The following is a 19,119-nucleotide window of genomic DNA, read 5'->3' as shown; positions in this document are numbered from 1 at the left end:
ACGTGCTGGTCTATCTTATTGTTAATAAGGGAAACACTGGTCTCCCCAAAAACAATAAGACCACAGCACGTTGTACACCTCATTGAAACCCTCCAATATCGAGGGTTAATGTCCAGAGGAGCTGAAGAAGGTGATGCTCCCACCTCAGAGGAAGGGCTCAGCTGAGCTGCCGATGATGTACTCGGCTGAGCTTCTGAGGTTGGACTCCGGTGACTTACTGAAGAGTTTTCTTCAGTATGTCGAGCAAAGGTCCTGGGATGTTTATCCCTAAGGTGTCTCATCATAGAGTGATTTCCAAAGGAATACTTCTTCCTTGGATCTCCTCTAGATAAAACACGCTCACAAAGTCTGCAAGTGACCAATGGAGCATTGACCTTTTTCTGCCCCTCTGGAAAAGTAAAATACTCCCACACAAAAGAATCCTTTTGTTTCCTCCTTCTCTGTCTGATGATGGTGCTGCTAGGCTCACTCTCAGAAGAGGACTGCTGCTCTGCCATTGTATCTCAATGTCAATTCAGCTCCTTCTCCTAGGGGATCTCAAGCAGTAATGAGGGGAATGGGTGTGGTGTGGGAAGTTTCTGGAACTGAAAGTAGTTTCAACCAATGAAAAGTGTTCTTTGTGGATCACATGACCTACTTTGCGCGCTCCGTAAGCTTACGTTACGCGCTCGTAAACAAGTACGCATGCGCAAACGTGACGTAAATATGCGCTTACGGAGCGCGTACGTAAGACGCACTCGCGCATGTGCATTACACGCACCCGCGTAACCGCGACGTTGGTTCCGCGCAACGCGCATGCGTGTACGCGTACGTCACGTACGTATCACGTAAGCGCACCGTACTTATGACGTACGGAGCGCGTAGCGTCAGCTTACCGTACGCGCATCGTATCACGTAAGCGCACCGTACTTATGACGTACGGAGCGCGTCAGCTTACCGTACGCGCACGGCAAAAAATGCCTTAAAAAAAAAATACAAGTTTCAAGAGTTGTAGAAGATAACAACTGTATGTAAACATTAATTTTTAAAAAATTAACCATTCCATAATGCAGGATATAGTACATATATTATTTTATACATAGGTTGGATATTATTTTTTACCAAAAATCTCAAAAAAAAATTTGCATTTAAAAAACCGTACAAATTCACTGAAAAAACCATAGGTTTCACACACGTTATAGTTAGGAATTAGCATTTAAAAAACCTTGCAAATTCACTGAAAAAACCATAGGTTTCACACATGTTATAGTTAGCAGGACATTTCACTCGTGAAAAACCAATGAAATTCCCCCGTTATAGTTAGTGCAGGCAACTATAACTCACGCGACCGCAATCCTCTGCTGATGACGTCAGATATTACATCACTGATGACATATCTGTCTTTATGAAAAATAAATATTTGAAATATATGTATAGCTAAAGATTAATGGAAGAAGACATGGGTAAATAGGTGTCTAAATACAGTGGTGTAATATCTGACGTCATCAGCAGAGGATTGCGGTCGCGTGAGTTATAGTTGCCTGCACTAACTATAACGGGGGAATTTCATTGGTTTTTCACGAGTGAAATGTCCTGCTAACTATAACATGTGTGAAACCTATGGTTTTTTCAGTGAATATATATATATATATTCACTGAGGGAGCTTCTTTTGCGGACACCCACAGGAGTAAAAGGATATGTAAAAAAGGCAGTGTACAGTGACAGGTAGGTTAGTCCCTTTGGTCAGACCTATGCCATGCGCGGCAAAGGCTGTGTGTGGCTGTGGGTGACTTGCGGAGGAGGTTGAATGCAAGGTATGGAAAAGCCAGACAGTGGGTTGGCTTCCTGCTCTGGTTAGATGCCCTATGGCCCTTCATTACTTAGGGTTAGCTTTACATATTGTAATAAAATATTACTTTACGTTACTAAAATCCTAGAAATGTACTGAAAAACCAAATGTTGTAAGTATATCCTACTTTACATTAAATGTTTGTTCAAATGTACTGTTTTAAACTAAAATAAATAACACCAAAATGTAGCAGTTATAATTATCTTAAGTAACTATAACTTGTGCAAATAGGAGAAGTAACACAGATATTTAAGGCTGTGGAACTCAGAGAGGATCCATGTGGCACTCCATATGTGTTGTTGACATACCTACAATCAAAAGAGGGGATGAAAACCATTAAAGATCTATCCTCTCTGAAGTCCCTCAGCCAAGCAAGGGATTATGCCTGAACCCTGATGTCAAAAAGACTTTCAATTAGTACTGCATGCAAGTCCGTATCAAAAGCTGTAGAATGTTCTATTAATATACGTGCAGTAGAAATTTCGTCATCCAGGCTGGTCTTGATAGCATCAGTGACTGCCTAAAGAGTGGTTTCCATGCTGTAGCTACCATAAAACATGACAACAATGAGTCCAATATGTGGTTGGTGTCTAGGTATTGATACAATTGCTTATTGATAATTTTCTCCATAATTTTGATATGGAATGTCAACTGCGAAGTTGAGCAATAGTTAGAGAGGTTGGCTAGGTCTGTGGCGGGTATATTTCTAAATAGGGGAGAAATAGGTATGTTCCAGGCTCTTTGTACCTTGGCAGTACTTAGTGAAATATTGAAAAGGTTGGTAAAATATGGCACAAACAGATAGGCTGGATGTGGATTGTCAGGAGACCCAGACTTTACTGAGGAATTTAGATCCCAAATCTCCTCAACAGAAATGAAATCATGCCTTCCCAGCTGACACAGTGTAAGAGGAGATGGAAGGAGGGACTGAGCTTTGCTTGGTCGAGGTGCCATCTGAAATGTCTTATTAATCTCATGATGAAAATGAAGTGCCAATGATTCACACAGTTCCAGAGAGACAGGAAATGGATAGGCTGCATGAGTCGGGTCGTGAGCATTCAGGGTATAAAAATCTCTTTAGCAGAAGAGCCAGACTTCTGAATCCTATCATCTAAGAAGCTCCTATTTGCATCCTTTAGGTGTTTATGCTAAATAATTAAAGAGTGATTGTAAGAAAGTTTGGCTTGAAAAAATTGGGACCAATGCCAGGCCCTCTCAAGTTTCTTACACCCTTGTTTTTCTCATTTAAATTCAACATTATAAAATGTATTCTGGTGTTTGCCTCAGTTTAAGAGATTTAATAGGGGCCACAATGTACAGGGCCCTAGTCAAAGACCTATGAAGCCTTGCTGAAGCCTTATTAATGTCTGTAATCTATGCCAAATCCTGAAATTTTAAGCAGGCCTCTGTCCTGATTATTTTCTTCCATGGGTAACAGTGCATTACTTCTCAACCATGAAAGTATTGCAATATTCAGACAGTATGGTTTGGAAATGAATAAGAAAATGAAATGTCTAAATAAGTGGAGTAGGTGAATCTGCCTTTATCCGTTTGCTATTACCAAATATTAGATCTTGTATATGGCCGGCAACATGCGTTGGACCGACACCTATTTTTGCCAATTCATCTATTCCCAGGCTCACTGTCAATTGAGTGACTGCACTGTCTTCTGTATTTTCCTCATACTAGTTAAAAGCCGCATGCAATAAATACTTGTCAGCCTCAAAAATGGAAGGAAAGCAAATCTAGAAACAATAAATAAAAGAGTAAGCTTTGATGACCACATTACCTGCTCCTTTCTGATGAGGTAACTGTCGACAAAGTCCCTTGGAGAGCTACTATCCAATGTTTCTTGATGCAATTTTATCCTGTCTAAGAGAAGATCTTCAAAGTCCAAGAAAATTTTAAACATTCTGTTGTGAGGTCCAGGTAGATAGTACATTATCCATGGGAATATATCGTACAGCTGTGAATGTAAAGAAAAGTTATTAGCTAAGATAATGATGCACGTTTCAGAACAGCCCAATCTTGTCCTGGATAAAACAATTTCAGGTTTAGATGTCCCTGGGTACGTAAATACCAGAACAGATGTAGCTAGGCGGATATGAAGGTGGGATATCTCTGAAAGGTGAGCGTTCAAAAAATTATCTAAAAACAAGGTTATAATCCAGGTGAAGCGGTACTTATCTTATCAAACACACACACACACACATATATATATATATATATATATATATATATATATATATATATATATATATATATATATATATATATATATTCACAGAAAAAACCATAGGTTTCAGAGGTGTGATAGTTAGCTGGACTTTTCACTTGTACAAAACCATTGAAATTCCCCCGTTATAGTTAGTTCAGCTAACTATAACTCGCGCGCCCGCAATGCACTGCTGATGACGTCACATATTACATCACTCATGACATGGTCAGTGACATCACTCATGACATCACTGATGACATCTCAAATGACATCACTGATGACATCAATGATGACATCATCCAGTGAATGTGTGTTTTTCTGAAAATTAAATATGTTTTATATATGTATATCTCAAGGTCGATGGAAGGATAAATGGGTATATAAGTGTCTAAATGGATGATTTGTTTTTTAAAAATTGATTGTGTAACTGACTGATTAAGTGTATCATAGTGAATACATGGCTTAGTGAGTAATGTTTAAATATGTAAATATCTGTATCAGTCTCTCACTTTGTGTATAAGTGGCTGCATGGGTTGGTGAGTAGCTACATGGGTGTCTATATAGGTTATTAGTTGGTTTTTTGAGTATTAGTATGAGTGTCTGCATGGTTCGGTGGGGGGTATTACGTAGTGCATAGGTGTATGAATGAGTGACTCACTGTTTGTACGTGTTGAAGACAGCATGTGTGCAGGACTGTATGGGTGGATGAGTGTGTGTATGGGTGTGTTAGTGAGTGAATGACTGTCTCAATAGTGTCTTTATGAGTAACTACATATGTTTTAAACTAGTATATGTGACTATTGGTGTATATAAGTGAGTATATGTGAAAGTGAGAGATTGAAAGAGTTCCTGTATGAATAAGTATGTGTTTCTATAAGTGATTGTTTAAAAGACTAAGTATGTGTAAGTTTCCGTAGAAGTAAGTGTGATGGTGTGTGTATAACTGTATATGCAAGTAAATGTATGTTTGATTCTTTATTAGCATGAGTGACTATGTGTGTGAGTAACTCTATGGATGAGTGGCATTGTGTAACAGGATGTATAGGTGCATGAGTACATATGATGAGTGAGTACATGTATGAGTGACTGTATAGGACTGTTGGTGAATGAGTGGATGTGTATGTGGATCTTAGAATTACTGAAGAGGTTGTTGTAAATGGTATTGGTATGTCCATTGTTTTGAACATTTTAGTCTCTATTTTTGAATGTGTGTATCAAAGGTTATATTAGGGTGAGAGGAGGTCTGCCACTCTATCACAAGGATGATGTCATCAGTGAGGTCATCAGTGATGTCATTTGAGATGTCATCAGTGATGTCATGAGTGATGTCACTGACCATGTCATGAGTGATGTAATATGTGACGTCATCAGCAGTGCATTGCGTGCGCGCGAGTTATAGTTAGCTGAACTAACTATAACGGGGGAATTTCAATGGTTTTGTACAAGTGAAAAGTCCAGCTAACTATAACACCCCTGAAACCTATGGTTTTTTCTGTGAATTTCAAAGGTTTTTTAAATGCTAATTTCTAACTATGCCTACAGAGATAGGACATGTGAAGAAAGAAGAAAAAATGCACAGAAAGAAAAAAAAGAAGTGCAGAAAGAAGCAACAGAAGTCCTCAAAGACAAAGAAAAGTGCAGGAAGAAGGATAACGTGCAGAAAGAACAAAAAGAAGAGCAGAAAGAAGCCTTGTTGCAAAATCATCCTGTACCCTCAACTTTTTCAGACGGATACTGGTGGTAACTGAGTCTGACTAACCAGTCCTAGAGCCAGTGCTATGTTAAAAGACACTTAGAATACAGTGAAAACACCTACATACACTAGGGAACATTATGCGTTGGCGTCCCCCTGTGATTAGCATGACCTCCTCTGTAAGCCCCTAGTATATAATAGGGCAGGGGGATTAAAACTACCTCTTAAAACAGGCCACAGGGCGTTTTTGCACACGTTAACTCAGGCCCCGTCCCCTCCCTTCACCACTGTGTAAACACGCCCTGTGTCCGTTTTTAGTTGGGAGATTAAGTTAATTTGAATCCTGAGGGTCCCTAGGGTCCAACTAGCCCACTAGGTACCTCCAGTAAGTGCCACAGAGCTGCGTTGCAGAGAGGTGTAAAAAGTGGCACGGCCTGGACCACCTCTCTGCAATGCAGCTCAGTGGCGCTTACTGGAAGCACTTGGTGTGCTAGTTAGCCCCCAGGGGCCCTCAGTATTGAAGGGAAATTATATCCGCAATTTAAAACGTGCCATAGTGCGTGTTTGCACACGTCACCTCAGGCCCCGTCCCCTCCCTTCACCACTGTGTAAACACGCCCTGTGTCCGTTTTTAGTTGGGAGATTAAGTTCATTTGAATCCTGAGGGTCCCTAGGGTCCAACTAGCCCACTAGGTACCTCCAGTAAGTGCCACAGAGCTGCGTTGCAGAGAGGTGTAAAAAGTGGCACGGCCTGGACCACCTCTCTGCAATGCAGCTCAGTGGCGCTTACTGGAAGCACTTGGTGGGCTAGTTAGCCCCCAGGGGCCCTCAGTATTGAAGGGAAATTATATCCCCAATTTAAAACGTGCCATAGTGCGTGTTTGCACATGTCACCTCAGGCCCCGTCCCCTCCCTTCACCACTGTGTAAACGCGCCCTGTGGCTGTTCTATGTTGAGAGATTAAGTCCCCTTGAATCCTAAGGGTCCCTAGGGTCAAACTAGACCACTAGGTACCTCCAGTAAGCGCCACAGAGCTGCATTGCAGAGAGGTGTAAAAAGGGGCTTGGCCTCATAACACCTGTCTGCAGCGCAGCTCCCTGGCGCATACTGGAGATGCCTGTTGGGCTAGTTGGCCCTCAGGGACCCTCAGTATTGAAGAGGAATTAATTCCCCAACTTACAACTCGCCAGGGGGCGCGTTTGCAGAGTGCTGCAAGGAGGGGGCGTGGCCTCCGGCACGATGCCAGTCTTTTATTTATTTTAATTTTTTAAGAAGGGGGGCTGTGTGGTTCCCCTTCTTATTCTAATTTATTGGCCCTGATGACCCCATCCCCCAGGGTCTGTCTCCTAATTATATTTTTTTGACCCCAATCCCCAGGGCCGGCCACTGTTTTTTATTATTTTTAAAAAATATATATTTATAGACACACCTAGGACATGCTGGACAAACCGTACGTACCTATCACCATGACGATTTGCGTGATATTCAGTAAAAGGCGACTATGCATACAATGAAGCCACGTGGAATGTCAAGTCAAGTCAAGTCAAAACCACTTTATTCGATTAATTAAAATCATAAAAGTATACTATACAAATGCAGAAATGTTAAAAATCCTAATAATAGCAAATATACAGATAAAAACTGTTCCAGTAACAATAAAAAATGTATAGTCGACCATAGCCAATTTAAGTAGTTAGTGCAGGTTCAATTGTCAGTTACTAGGGGGGGTCAGTGTCTTGAACAGTTTTTAGTCTGACCCTCCTCTCTCTAACAGATGCTGCTAAAAAGCTGGCAACACAGAACATGGTTAATGGACACTCTAAGAGAGTTAAAAACATTAAAGCTGGCTTACACTGAACAAAATTCATACTTTTTATCAATGGGATGATAAACTTTTTCCTAGCATGTTTAAAGAATGAACAAAAGATTACAAAATGCATGGTGTCTTGAAGGGAAAAGTCATCACACTTGCAAGGTGCAACATCTTCAGGTCTACTCCAACCCTCCACATCCCAGAGGATCATATGTATTTGGTTAAACCGCAGTTTGGTCAATAACCATCTGTGGAAGGGTTTGGAAACTGTTGACAGGTATAGAGACATCCCTGGAGACGAAGTTAACAAAGCGTGCCCCCTAACCGAAGATTTACGTAGCTCAGCTCCCTCCCGCTCGGCCTCACTTAATTTAATAAAGTTAGATTTTGCCCACTCTAAATCAGCCTTACATAGGGATTCTGGATTGGAAAAAATATCTGGTCTCCCCAAGTATGCAGCTAACGTTTCTATATTAGACAACCACTGATTTTTATTCCTATTGTCTAGTCTCATACAGTCCTTCAAGATTTTGTGGTTAAGGGAGAGATTCGGATTTAGCCATGTTTTGATCCAAAGCAGTAAAGGTGCTAATTTAGTTATATCTGCTATGTATCCAATCCCAAGTTCCATGTGGACTGAATAGGAAGCGGTTGAGTGTGGAAGGCCAAGAAGAGAGCGCAAAAATTTAGTTTCCTCCAACTGGATCACATCATGTTTAATGTAGCCCCAAATTGACGCCCCGTACCTTACAATAGAGATGGTTTTGGCTTTATAAATTGTTAATATTGCCTCGACCGGCTTTCCACCCAGCCTTTTTGCAAAACCAAGAACTGCCGCAGAAGAATTTCTCGCGGAATTAACCTTTAGTGAGAGCTGGGGAGACCACGAGCTTTTGTCGTCGAAAACTACTCCCAAATAGGTGAATGCCTTCACTCTCGAAATTTCTTCTCCCCCACAGAAAAAGGGCTTAACATTATTCTTTGCTGGGCCCAGCGACATCACGTGTGATTTGCCGTTGTGAACTACCAGGTCCAGACTTTTCATGAAGTCTCCAAACGAGTCCAACAATCTTTGCAGGGCCAGAGGGGTCCTGGCCAGGAGAACGGCGTCATCCGCGTACAGGAGGACCGGAATCGGGGTACCTCCCATGCGCGGAATGTCCGGCGTTGCTGCCAGCAAATTTTGTTCCAGGGCATTTATATATAATGTAAACAACATGGGGGCTAATATGCATCCCTGTCGTACCCCTCTACTAGACTTAAAACTGGACGTACATTTCCCCTCGGTTGTCATCCTAATACAAGCATTCAGGTCTTTGTGAAGCTCAGCGAGGAAGTGCACGAGGGATCCATCAATTCCCATTTCCAGGAGCATTGTCCACAACTTAGACCTATTGACAAGGTCAAAAGCTGTGGACAAATCCATGAAACCCAGATAAATGGAGCCCCTGGCCGCCTTGGTATATTTGGCTGTTATTAGGAGAAGATTCAAACATTGGTCCTCCGTACTCCGCCCAGCTCTGAAGCCGTATTGGGCATCTGACAGGATATTGTTGTCAGAGGCCCACCGCGTTAACCTAGCTAGGATAACCTTCCCCAAGATTTTTATAGAGGAATCCAGCAGGGATATGGGCCTATAACATCTGGGATCTGCCCTTTGACCCTTCTTAAAAACCGGTATTATGACCGACCGGGACCACGATTTAAGGAATCCAGTGCAAGCAGAGTGGTTAAATACATTTGTCAATATGTTTGCCCAAAACAAAGGGTTGGCTTTATACATGTCAGTAGGGACTCCATCTGGTCCAGGGGCCTTTCTTCCTGCAGAGTCTTCAATCGCTATTGTAACCTCTCCTATATGAAACCTAACAGGCGCAGAGGTGGGTTCAGGGGCTAGTCCCGTGAAGGTTTCAAATTCGAGGTGACTGCCATATATATTTTCAAAATGGCTCAGCCAATCCGCCTCTGCGATATTAGTTTCCAGCACACTATTTTTAATGTTAGAAAAAAGGGGTGTATTAATTATAGACCAGAATTTTGCACTATCTTTTAGGGTAGCTTTATCCATAAGTTCAGCCCAGGAATTATGTTTGATTTCTTCTTTCCTGTCTTGTAACGTTTTTTTGTAATCTCTTCTGAGCTGTGACACCAGACTTTTATTCCTCGGACATGCCTGAAGAGCTTTTTTGAGGTCATTGTAGGATTTAGTACATTTATGATTAAACCAGCCCATAACTAAACTGTCAGTGGCTGGCCTACTTTTGCAAGTTAGCTCTTTTGCCACTGTAAGACAGATAGCTTCATATGAGGATATTACTTGTTTCCCCGTGGAGTGATGATCTCCACAAATATCCATATCCGAAGCCACCACTAAGGTAATAGTATTAAAAACTCCTCTGGGATTACCTTGCTCCAGTTTAACCTCCTCCCCTGATCCTTTACCTTCAATTCAGCCACCATCAGGTGAGGGGAGCAAGAATTCAAAAAGGAGAAACCATCAATCAATTCAATTGTCACTGGATTATGGTCACTAAAAATTGACTGTATAGCATTATAAGATACAACATATTTTAAAAGGCCAGAAGAAAGAAATATGTAGTCGATTATTGTATCACTGTCCCTGCCTTTAAAAGTGGAAACCCGTGTCCTTTGGTCGGGGAAACCTGGTTCGTACAGCGCGTTTTCAGATAAGAGTTTTTCCAGTGCTTCCCCCTTGCTTGAGTGCTCAAAGTGTTGCGGGAATATAAAATCAGGCCCATCATTATCAATTATCAGACAGTTGTGACTACATAGATGCACGTTAAAATCGCCTAACAAAATATAATGGCAAAAAGTGGTTTGCTTTAAAGTATAAGTGTTTAAAAAGTTCAACAACCAAACCAGATGAACATTCGGCGAGTCCCCTTGCTGGGAATTATAATAATTCACTAGTAATAATTTCGTATTATCAGTGAGTTTGAATTCCAGGATAAGAAAATTATTAGAAAGACAAATTATCCTGCTAACTGTCCCTCTTAGTTTCACCGATACCAAGACCACTAAGCCCCCTATAGCCCTCCCAGACACAGATTTTAATGCTGGGACAAAAAAAGATGTGAAACCGTCCAACCAGAAATCACAATCAATTTCCCAAGTCTCTTGAAGTGCCATAATGTCGTAATCTTTCAAGAAACTTAACCAAGAGGAATTATCTCTCTTCGAACGTAAACCCGCCATGTTCCAGGTTAACATCTTGATAGTTGCCCCCTTAGAATTTCCACGTGACATTTCACTACATTTATTGCCAACAGGGATCGTAAGTACTTGGTCTAATTCCTGAGGAGCCAAACAGAGGCAAGACTCATCCCCTGTACCCTCAGCAGCCTCTTGTCAATCACACATGTCCAGGGAAGAAAAAGCCTCGAAACGATTTCGCGTGGGGATGTTAGACCCATACTTAAAGTCATTTTCTCCTCCTGGACCCTGGGCGAAAGACGAAGTCAAAGGTGTCGGTGGTATATAATTGCTCATTTTTAAACTATGCGGAGGATGTCTGGGTAGATGATTATAAAAGAACCCTAGGGGACGCACCTGGATGCTGTTTTCGTCTTGTTCCAGAGAGGCAGCCCTCAGTAAGACGGTAGCCACATGTTGTGGATGTCTAAAATTAACTATTACACATTCACCTGTACAAGATTTTTTTGAGGACCCGATCCAACTCGCTCGTCTAGTAGTTAAGATGTCATTAGCAAAATTTAACGGGAATCCACACTTCCTGTACAGCCAAGAAACAATTTTATGTTTAAGGGAGTCATGTGATCCCTTATATGATAGATCTGAGTGACTATCCTGGGGCGGGACATTGGTTAAGATCACAACATAAGGGGAACAGGCCGGAGGTAAATTTATGACTCTACTTTTCGTTTCTTCTTGCCTTATGGATGCCGCAACCAACCCCCTTGATACTGATGTAGCAGTTCTTTGTGCGGAGGTGGACGCCGGTAAAGTAGGTATAACTGGGAGTGTAGTAATGGGGGGCTGAGATGTCTGCTGTTGATTTTCTGCTCTGACTGTAGGCTCTTGCCCAGCTACACCCGTCACCTTTTTATTCTTGCTATCTAATAGTTTTAAATGTTTAGTTAGCATACCTCCTAGCCTATTGACCTCATCGGCCACAAAATCAAGTTTCCGGACTAGGGGTTGCACCAGCTGTTCTAATTTGGATTCTAGTATAACCTCTAGGGAACTAAGTAGTTGGGCAAATTGGTCAGGGCGTAAAGGGCTGTTTGTACCATTACTATCAGCTCGAGAATTTGAGGGCTCATCTATATCAACCTGTACTTGTTCGGTGATATCGGCCCTTTTAATAGACTTCGCCCCCCCCCCCCCTTTTGCTTTTCTGCTTCCTACAGTTCCTAACTGGTCTACCAACATGGGTTACTTCATCAGTAGTTTCACTCAATATGTATGTATCTAGAAGTATAGGATCCATGTGGACCTGGGCTGTAACCGTGGAAGCGGCTGTAGGGGCCAGCTCACACATACCATGTACCAACGGGGTCTCTACTGTTGTCAAGGGAATTTGGATATTTCTTGGGGGACTAACCATTCCCAAAGAGGCCCTTCTTTCGTTGTTTATTTTATTTACCTTTTTCACCAGGTAGTTATCAAGAGGACCTAACCCTGGTACCAATGTGTCCCTTGGTCCTATAGGCATTGTGTACACAAACAAGTATATTAATTGTCCAGTGCGGCAAAAATGGGCAAGGGCAGAGTAACACTACAGGAGTTCTAAACCAAGTCAACACTTTACCAAAGAAGAGGTCTTCTCAGTCCAGGAAGTCACACGGCAATCAATGGGTATGGCTCAGCCCAGCCAGGGCCAGTCCCGGACTGTCACAGACTGTCCCGCCCTTGTCCCGGGCTTCTCCCGGCGCCGACCCGCGCGCGGACCCACGATGCGGGGGCACGGGTAAAATTTAAGCGCCTCCAGGCGCGAAAGGATGTCCGGCGGCTTCCGGGTCCGCCGCTAGGGCTGTAGGGTAATGTAGTTCCGGGCTCGCCAAGACCGGAGCGGCGAAGGGAGGCTGGCTTTCAGGGACCACACCACACCGCACACCAGTGACACAGCCCCACCACGGGTAACAAAGACCAGGCAGTGGGGGTCAGCAAAAGTTCTCCCCCACGTGGAATGTATTTACACCACTAGTGAAGCACTGACATGTCTGATGCCCTACCGTGCCTAACCTCGGTAGACACCCTTGTTGTTTATTTACACAAACATGGGTAGCTATTGACGGGCACATTTAATACACTTGCACACCAAGCCATTCAAAGGGGATTCGACAAAAAATCGACCAAAACTATGCAAGAAACCCCCTTCACGGTTAATAAAACACACATCCACTGCCAGATGTGTAATACTTTTTATTTTACTCTCTGGAAAGGGGACGAACATCACTTGAGAGTCACAGCGCGCTCCTGGCAGAGCCCAATGCTGTGTTACACCCACCATTGCCTGCTGAGTACCACACACCTCTGTGTTGTATTCCACTAGCTAGTGCATATGCTATGACACTCTCTAGCCCATGTGCACTGTAACACCACCCCGTGAATATGTCATGCCACACTTGTCTTCGCACGGGTTATATTGCCCCATCTAACGTGCCTTCCTCAATGCCTATGTTATAACGCACAGTGCTATGCCATACATATTACAATCTGGGATCCATATCTTTGTCACAGTGCATATGCAACGTTACACTCCCCATCCTCAGATGACTGTAACCTGTCCCTGCCACCTCCACCCTGCCTGTCCACATGCCATGCCCCTATCCTCTTCCTCCTGTCCTACATGGTCCATTGTACTGCCACACCCTTCTGCCCTCCCTGGTCTGTTGTGCTGCAACTGCTCCTCCTGCCTGCCCCATGCGGTCTGTTGTGAGGCCCCTTCCCCTGAACTTTCTTGTCTGTGCACAGGTCCTGACCCTCCCTTCTATCCTCCATCGTCCTTTGTGCATGCCCCTGCACCCTCCTTCTTGCCCATCATAGCCATTGTGCTGCCACTAACACTCCCACTTGCCATGCATGGTCTTCTGTTCTGCCATGGCCCCTCCCACCTTCCCTGTGTGGTCAGTTAGCTGCCCCTGACCCCCTCCCACCTTCCCTCCATGGTCTGTGTGTATGCCATCACAGTCTCACTGTTGCTCTTCATGGTGTGTCTTGCTTCTAGTGCCCATCCTGCCTGACCTCCATGGCTATCTTGCTGCTCCTGCCCTGCCCCCTTGCCCCCAGCCCTCTGTTTACATGTGCAGACCTCTACTCCTTCCCTCCTGGCTTGTTTGTTCCATTGTAATGCCCCTGATCCGTCCCTCCAGCCCTTTATGGTCTGTTATGCTGCAGCTTTCTCTCCTGTCTGTCCATTATGGTCAGCTAGCTACCATTGCCTCTTTACCCTCTGTTCTCTGCTGTCCATGTGCATGGTCCTGTCCCCTCCCTCTTGCTTTCTATGGATTGTTGTGCTGCACTCCCGTCCCACATGCCCTGTGTGGTGTATTGTGCTGCTGCAAACCCTGATGCCTGCCCTGCAGGGTCAGTTTGGTGCACCTCTCCATGTCCCTCCTGTCCTCTGTTATCCAAGTCCATGTCCCTACCCCATTTCCTTCCATGATCCAATGTACCATACTTGCGAACATTTTGAACTTGGTAAGAGGGAGATTTTGAAAAAAAACTGGGGTATTGATTTTCCCCTTTGAGTTACATTGAAAAAGAGGAGATTGTAGACAAGAGACAGATCAAATAAAGCCCATTTGAGCTTATAAACATTGGACATTTCCTAGCTGAATCGGGTCTGTTGGCATGTATGGTTGTACTACCATTGCCTCTTCCTTCTGCCCACAATGGTCTATTACATTGCCACAGCCTCTCTTGCAAGTCCTGTACTGTTGGTTTGTTGCCCCCGCCCCCCTTTCCACTGCCCTCCATAGTCTGTTTTGCTGCCACGGCCCTTCCTGCCTACTCAGTGTGGTTAAATTGTTGCCTTTGCACCCTCCTACCTGCCTTCAATTTTCAGAGTCCGTGCCCCTGGCCTCTGCCTCTCAACAGTATCCTAATGAACAACTAGATTGCTAACATTCTATATTTATTACAAAAGTGTGGAACGCCTGACGTCATCTTGATGTAATCAAAACTGTAATACCTAGAGCATTTCCTTTAGAAATTACATATATGAGAGGGTCTTTTTGGCATCAAAATTATGGTTAGTGCTCTAAAAGACTAAAATAAGGACATATTTTCTGAGTTTTCAAATAGCGACAAAGCACTTTTAAATTATTTGTTATCTTTATGTTTTTTTATCCAGTTGACCACTTGATTAAATGTTGCACTTAGGGGAGAGGATGTGGTGTTACTTCCAGAACTGCAGACTTTGCAACTGGGGAACCAGGTTGGAGTTTCTGCTTCAGCTCGACATTCTGTGATTCTGGTCAAATCACTTAGTCTCCCCATGTCTACAACCAAAATGAATTTGTTCTTGTGTGATGTAACCAATGCTCATGTAAAGCACACCAATACCTGACAAGTCTGCACTATATAACACTGCAAAAACACAAAATAATAAGCGTTTTGCACACTTCTGTCATTGGGCTATATTTGGGCTACATCTGGGTGATTTTAGGCTACATTTGGGCTCTTTTGTCTCAGGTGGCCATCTTGGGAGATTTATTTGTTATGAAGTTCCCTAATTTCCTCATGTACTGCAGTCTCTTCAGTAGGAAATGCTTTCAGTTTTTTACTTTGATTCCATCATGAAGGTATTCAGATATGTCACACATTTGCCATAAATTCTGAATGTTGGCACTCTAGTTGCTCATTAGATCACTGTAGCAAAACTACTGTTCACCATGGAAGTCTGCTCCTGGTATTAAAAGTGCATGTTTTAGTCTGCATATCAGAATTTTTTTTAATGAAATAGAAGAGGATTTGAGAAGTCCCTCAAAATGTGCCCTCATTTTCTTTCTTCAGCATTAATTATAATTTGTATGGCAAAATGAACCCCCTCATTGTGTTCCTTTTTAAATTAAATGTTTTAAGTGTTACCAGTTTATTCCATCAAGATGGCTTCAGGTGTGCCATACTTTTGTCATAATGAAGACAGTAAACGCTCTAGTTGTTTTTAAGAACACTCTGGGACATTCTGTCATTAGGCTATACTTGGGCTACATCTGGGTGATATTTGGGCTACATTTGGGCTCTTTTGTCTCTGGTGGCCATCTTGGGAGACTTATTTGTTATGAAGTTTCCTAATTTCCTCATTTACTGCAGTCTCCTCAGTAGGAAATACTTTCAGTTTTTTACTTTGATTCCATCAAGAAGGCATTCAGATGTGTCACACATTTGCCATAAATTCAGAATGTTAGCACTCTTTTTGCTCATTAGATCACTGTAGTAAAGCTACTGCTCACCAGGGAAAACTGCTGCTGGTATTGAAAGTGCATGTTTCAGTCTGCATGTCAGAAATTTTTAATGACATAGAAGAGGATTTGAGAAGTCACTCAAAATGTGCCCTAATTTTTCTTTCTGCAGCACTAATCATACTTTTTATGGAAAAATGAACCCCCTCATTTTGTTCCTTTTTAAATTAAATGTTTTAAGAGTTACCACTTTAATCCAAGCAAGATGGCTTCAGGTGTGCCATACGTTTATCATAAGTAGGACTGTTAGCGCTCTAGTTGTTCTTTGGAACACTCTGGGAAGCTGCAGTAGAACACAAAGGAATCAACTGACAGTCTCTGCCCTTGTTGGATGTACATGTTTTACTGAGAATGTCAGACTTCATTCTCACATGACTGAGAAAGATAATGTGAATTTACAGAAAATAAGCTCTCAGTTTAGCTTATAGATCACCTTCCAAACCTCTGTGGGAAAAGCATGAGAAAATATTTTTCTGTCAATCATGATATCCCAGCAGAAGGATTTTTCACATGGTGAAATCACCTTAGAACATACCACAATTCCTAAAATGAGTATGGTACCATCAACAAATGATTTATAATGTAGCTAAAGTCTTAAAACCTTCTATTAACTGCAATGCTTTTTAATGAGGTGCTATCATGTATATTGGTCCCAAGATGGCTGCCAACACTTCTTGGATGAAGTGCTGACAGCCAATCAGATCTCAGGATGAGATGTGTAGTTAGGCTCCGCCCACATATATATATGATTTTACTTTTGATTTTCTCAGGAACTACTGAACAGATTGACACCAGACCTGCAAAAGGCACTTCCCTGACCTGAGGACTACCTCTCTGCCAAATTTCACGTAATTCTGCTCAGCCGTTCGGGCTGTAGCTGCGACTAAAGGTCCTATGGAAAAATGCATGGGGAAAACGCGTTTTGGGACCCCCCTTTTTTCTCGGCCCCCGCTTGACGAATCACCCCGAGACTTTCAGGGTAGGAGCTGAACGGAGCGCCCCATTTCTTTTGAAAATTTCGCGAGGATTCGTCAACCGGCGCCAAAGTTATTCAAAATAGAATTTTGAGATTTCCTATGGAAACTAGGTTGTAACTATAACTATCTACTGGCGACCGCCAGTAGATAATATATATATATATATATATATATATATATATATATATATATATATATATATATATATATATATATATATATATATATATATATAGCCTTTGTCAGGGGGTCCCTGAAGGACCCCGAAGGCAGAATTTTTTTTTTTTTTTTTTTTTTTTTAAAATCGCGGGGGTGCGCGCACCGTGCAAGGTGAAAAACCAAAAGAAAAAAAAAACATGTTATACGTAGTTTATTGTAAAATAAATATATAAAAAAATAATAATACATAAATAAATTAGCATTTAAAAAACCGTACAAATTCACTGAAAAAACCATAGGTTTCACACATGTTATAGTTAGGAATTAGCATTTAAAAAACCTTGCAAATTCACTTAAAAAACCATAGGCTTCACACATGTTATAGTTAGGTGGATATTTCACTCGTAAAAAACCAATGAAATTCCCCCGTTATAGTTAGTTCAGATAACTATAACTCGCGCGACCGCCACTCTATCACAAGGATGATGTCATCAGTGATGTCAGGAGTGATGCCACTGACCATGTCATGAGTGATGTAATATGTGACGTCATGAGCAGTGGATTGCGGGCGCGCGAGTTAACTAACTATAACGGGGGAATTTCATTGTTTTTTTACGAGTGAAATATCCACGTAACTATAACATGTGTGAAACCTATGGTTTTGTAAGTGAATATACATATATATATATGTATCCATATATCCGCAAACGGAAGTGGCACACCAACTCTTCGCACCAGAACACAACACCTCAATCCAAGCTTCAAGTAAGATTACGTTTTATTTCACAATCCAGGCTATGACGAGTTTCGACAGGATCCCCTGTCTTGATCACATACAAAGCCAATCTCCCAACACATTTTTAAATGTGATGTTACCATCACGTGGTAACAGGTACCTAGACAAAGTACTACACATTGAAAATTGAAGCACATTTTCTTTTTATGTTTCAAATAATGATTTTTCTGAGAAAGTGAAACTCACTTAACTCTTTTATATTGGTTTTTCAGTTTTACATTTTTGCATTTTTTATCTTTTTGTTCTGTTTATATATCTTTATATATCTTTACCTCCCTCCACTCACTTTACTTCTTTTGTGTCTTTATCAATTAACTTTATTGTACCCAACAGTCAAGCCCTCCATGGGTGTATGATATTAAGAGAGTCATATCTCCAACTTCATCTATCGGTATGGTTTTTTAACCCAGTCGATAGATCCATTACGTATGTTTTAATAATTTAACATTGAGTATCTAGCATGACATTTTACAAATTTTGTTTGTCGTATAATACAGGTCTATCCATCTAGAATTGCGCTGAGCATCCAGAATATAATATCCTGCATTGGTGCTGCATTCAGTCAAGAACCAAGCTTGTTAACTGGGCCGACTGCCATTGTTTGTCTATTTTTTGATTAAATGTGCAAGTGCAAATTTCAAGCAGTCTAATTTCTAAGTAATTTGGGAGAACATATATATTTCATGTCCCGTGAGTAGACCATACCTTAACTCATAGATGCCATTCCTGAATAGTTCTTTATCCTAGCGGAGTTTAAGTATTTAGACATACTATGCACATATACACTTAATTCTACCAATTCTCTATTGGAGAATGATTCTTCAATCTTGTGAAGTGCTGTGTGCTACGTGCAAAACATCTGCTATTTAAATTGCTTTTAGCGCAGTTATTATTCTAGCAGCCGAGGGTTTTATAAGGATTATCCTATCCCTCCATTTGCAAATTTGCAATTACAGCTGTAGTTATAGTACAGTACTGTCCCTCTATGTGCACGCTTACATCCGCAGCTGTAATTATAATAAAGTGCCTGTGCTATGTGCAAAGTTGCAATTACAGCTGCCATTTACTATAAAGTGCAAATGTATATGCTCCTTAGTTAGTAGCAGCATCACTGACTATGTGCAAATATACAAACTCCTATTTATTAAAACCCAATGTGAAATAAAATGGATCATTAAAATTAT

The 19,119-nt window shown here is 41.8% G+C and overlaps 1 protein-coding gene across 1 annotated transcript in view; it reads right to left on the bottom strand.

Moving 5' to 3' along the window:
* Positions 1 to 19,119, bottom strand: part of LOC146798085 (cytochrome P450 2G1-like) — a 759,568-nt gene that overhangs the window by 345,588 nt on the left and 394,861 nt on the right. Inside the window, exon 5 of the mRNA XM_085625302.1 lies at positions 3,619 to 3,795. Within this exon, the coding sequence (XP_085481428.1) occupies positions 3,619 to 3,795 (177 nt within the window). The remainder of the gene's footprint in view (positions 1 to 3,618; positions 3,796 to 19,119) is intronic.

Source organism: Triturus cristatus, chromosome 9 (genome assembly GCF_964204655.1).
Source record: "Triturus cristatus chromosome 9, aTriCri1.1, whole genome shotgun sequence".
NCBI lineage: Eukaryota > Metazoa > Chordata > Amphibia > Caudata > Salamandridae > Triturus > Triturus cristatus.
This window is presented reverse-complemented; position numbering and strand designations above follow the sequence as displayed.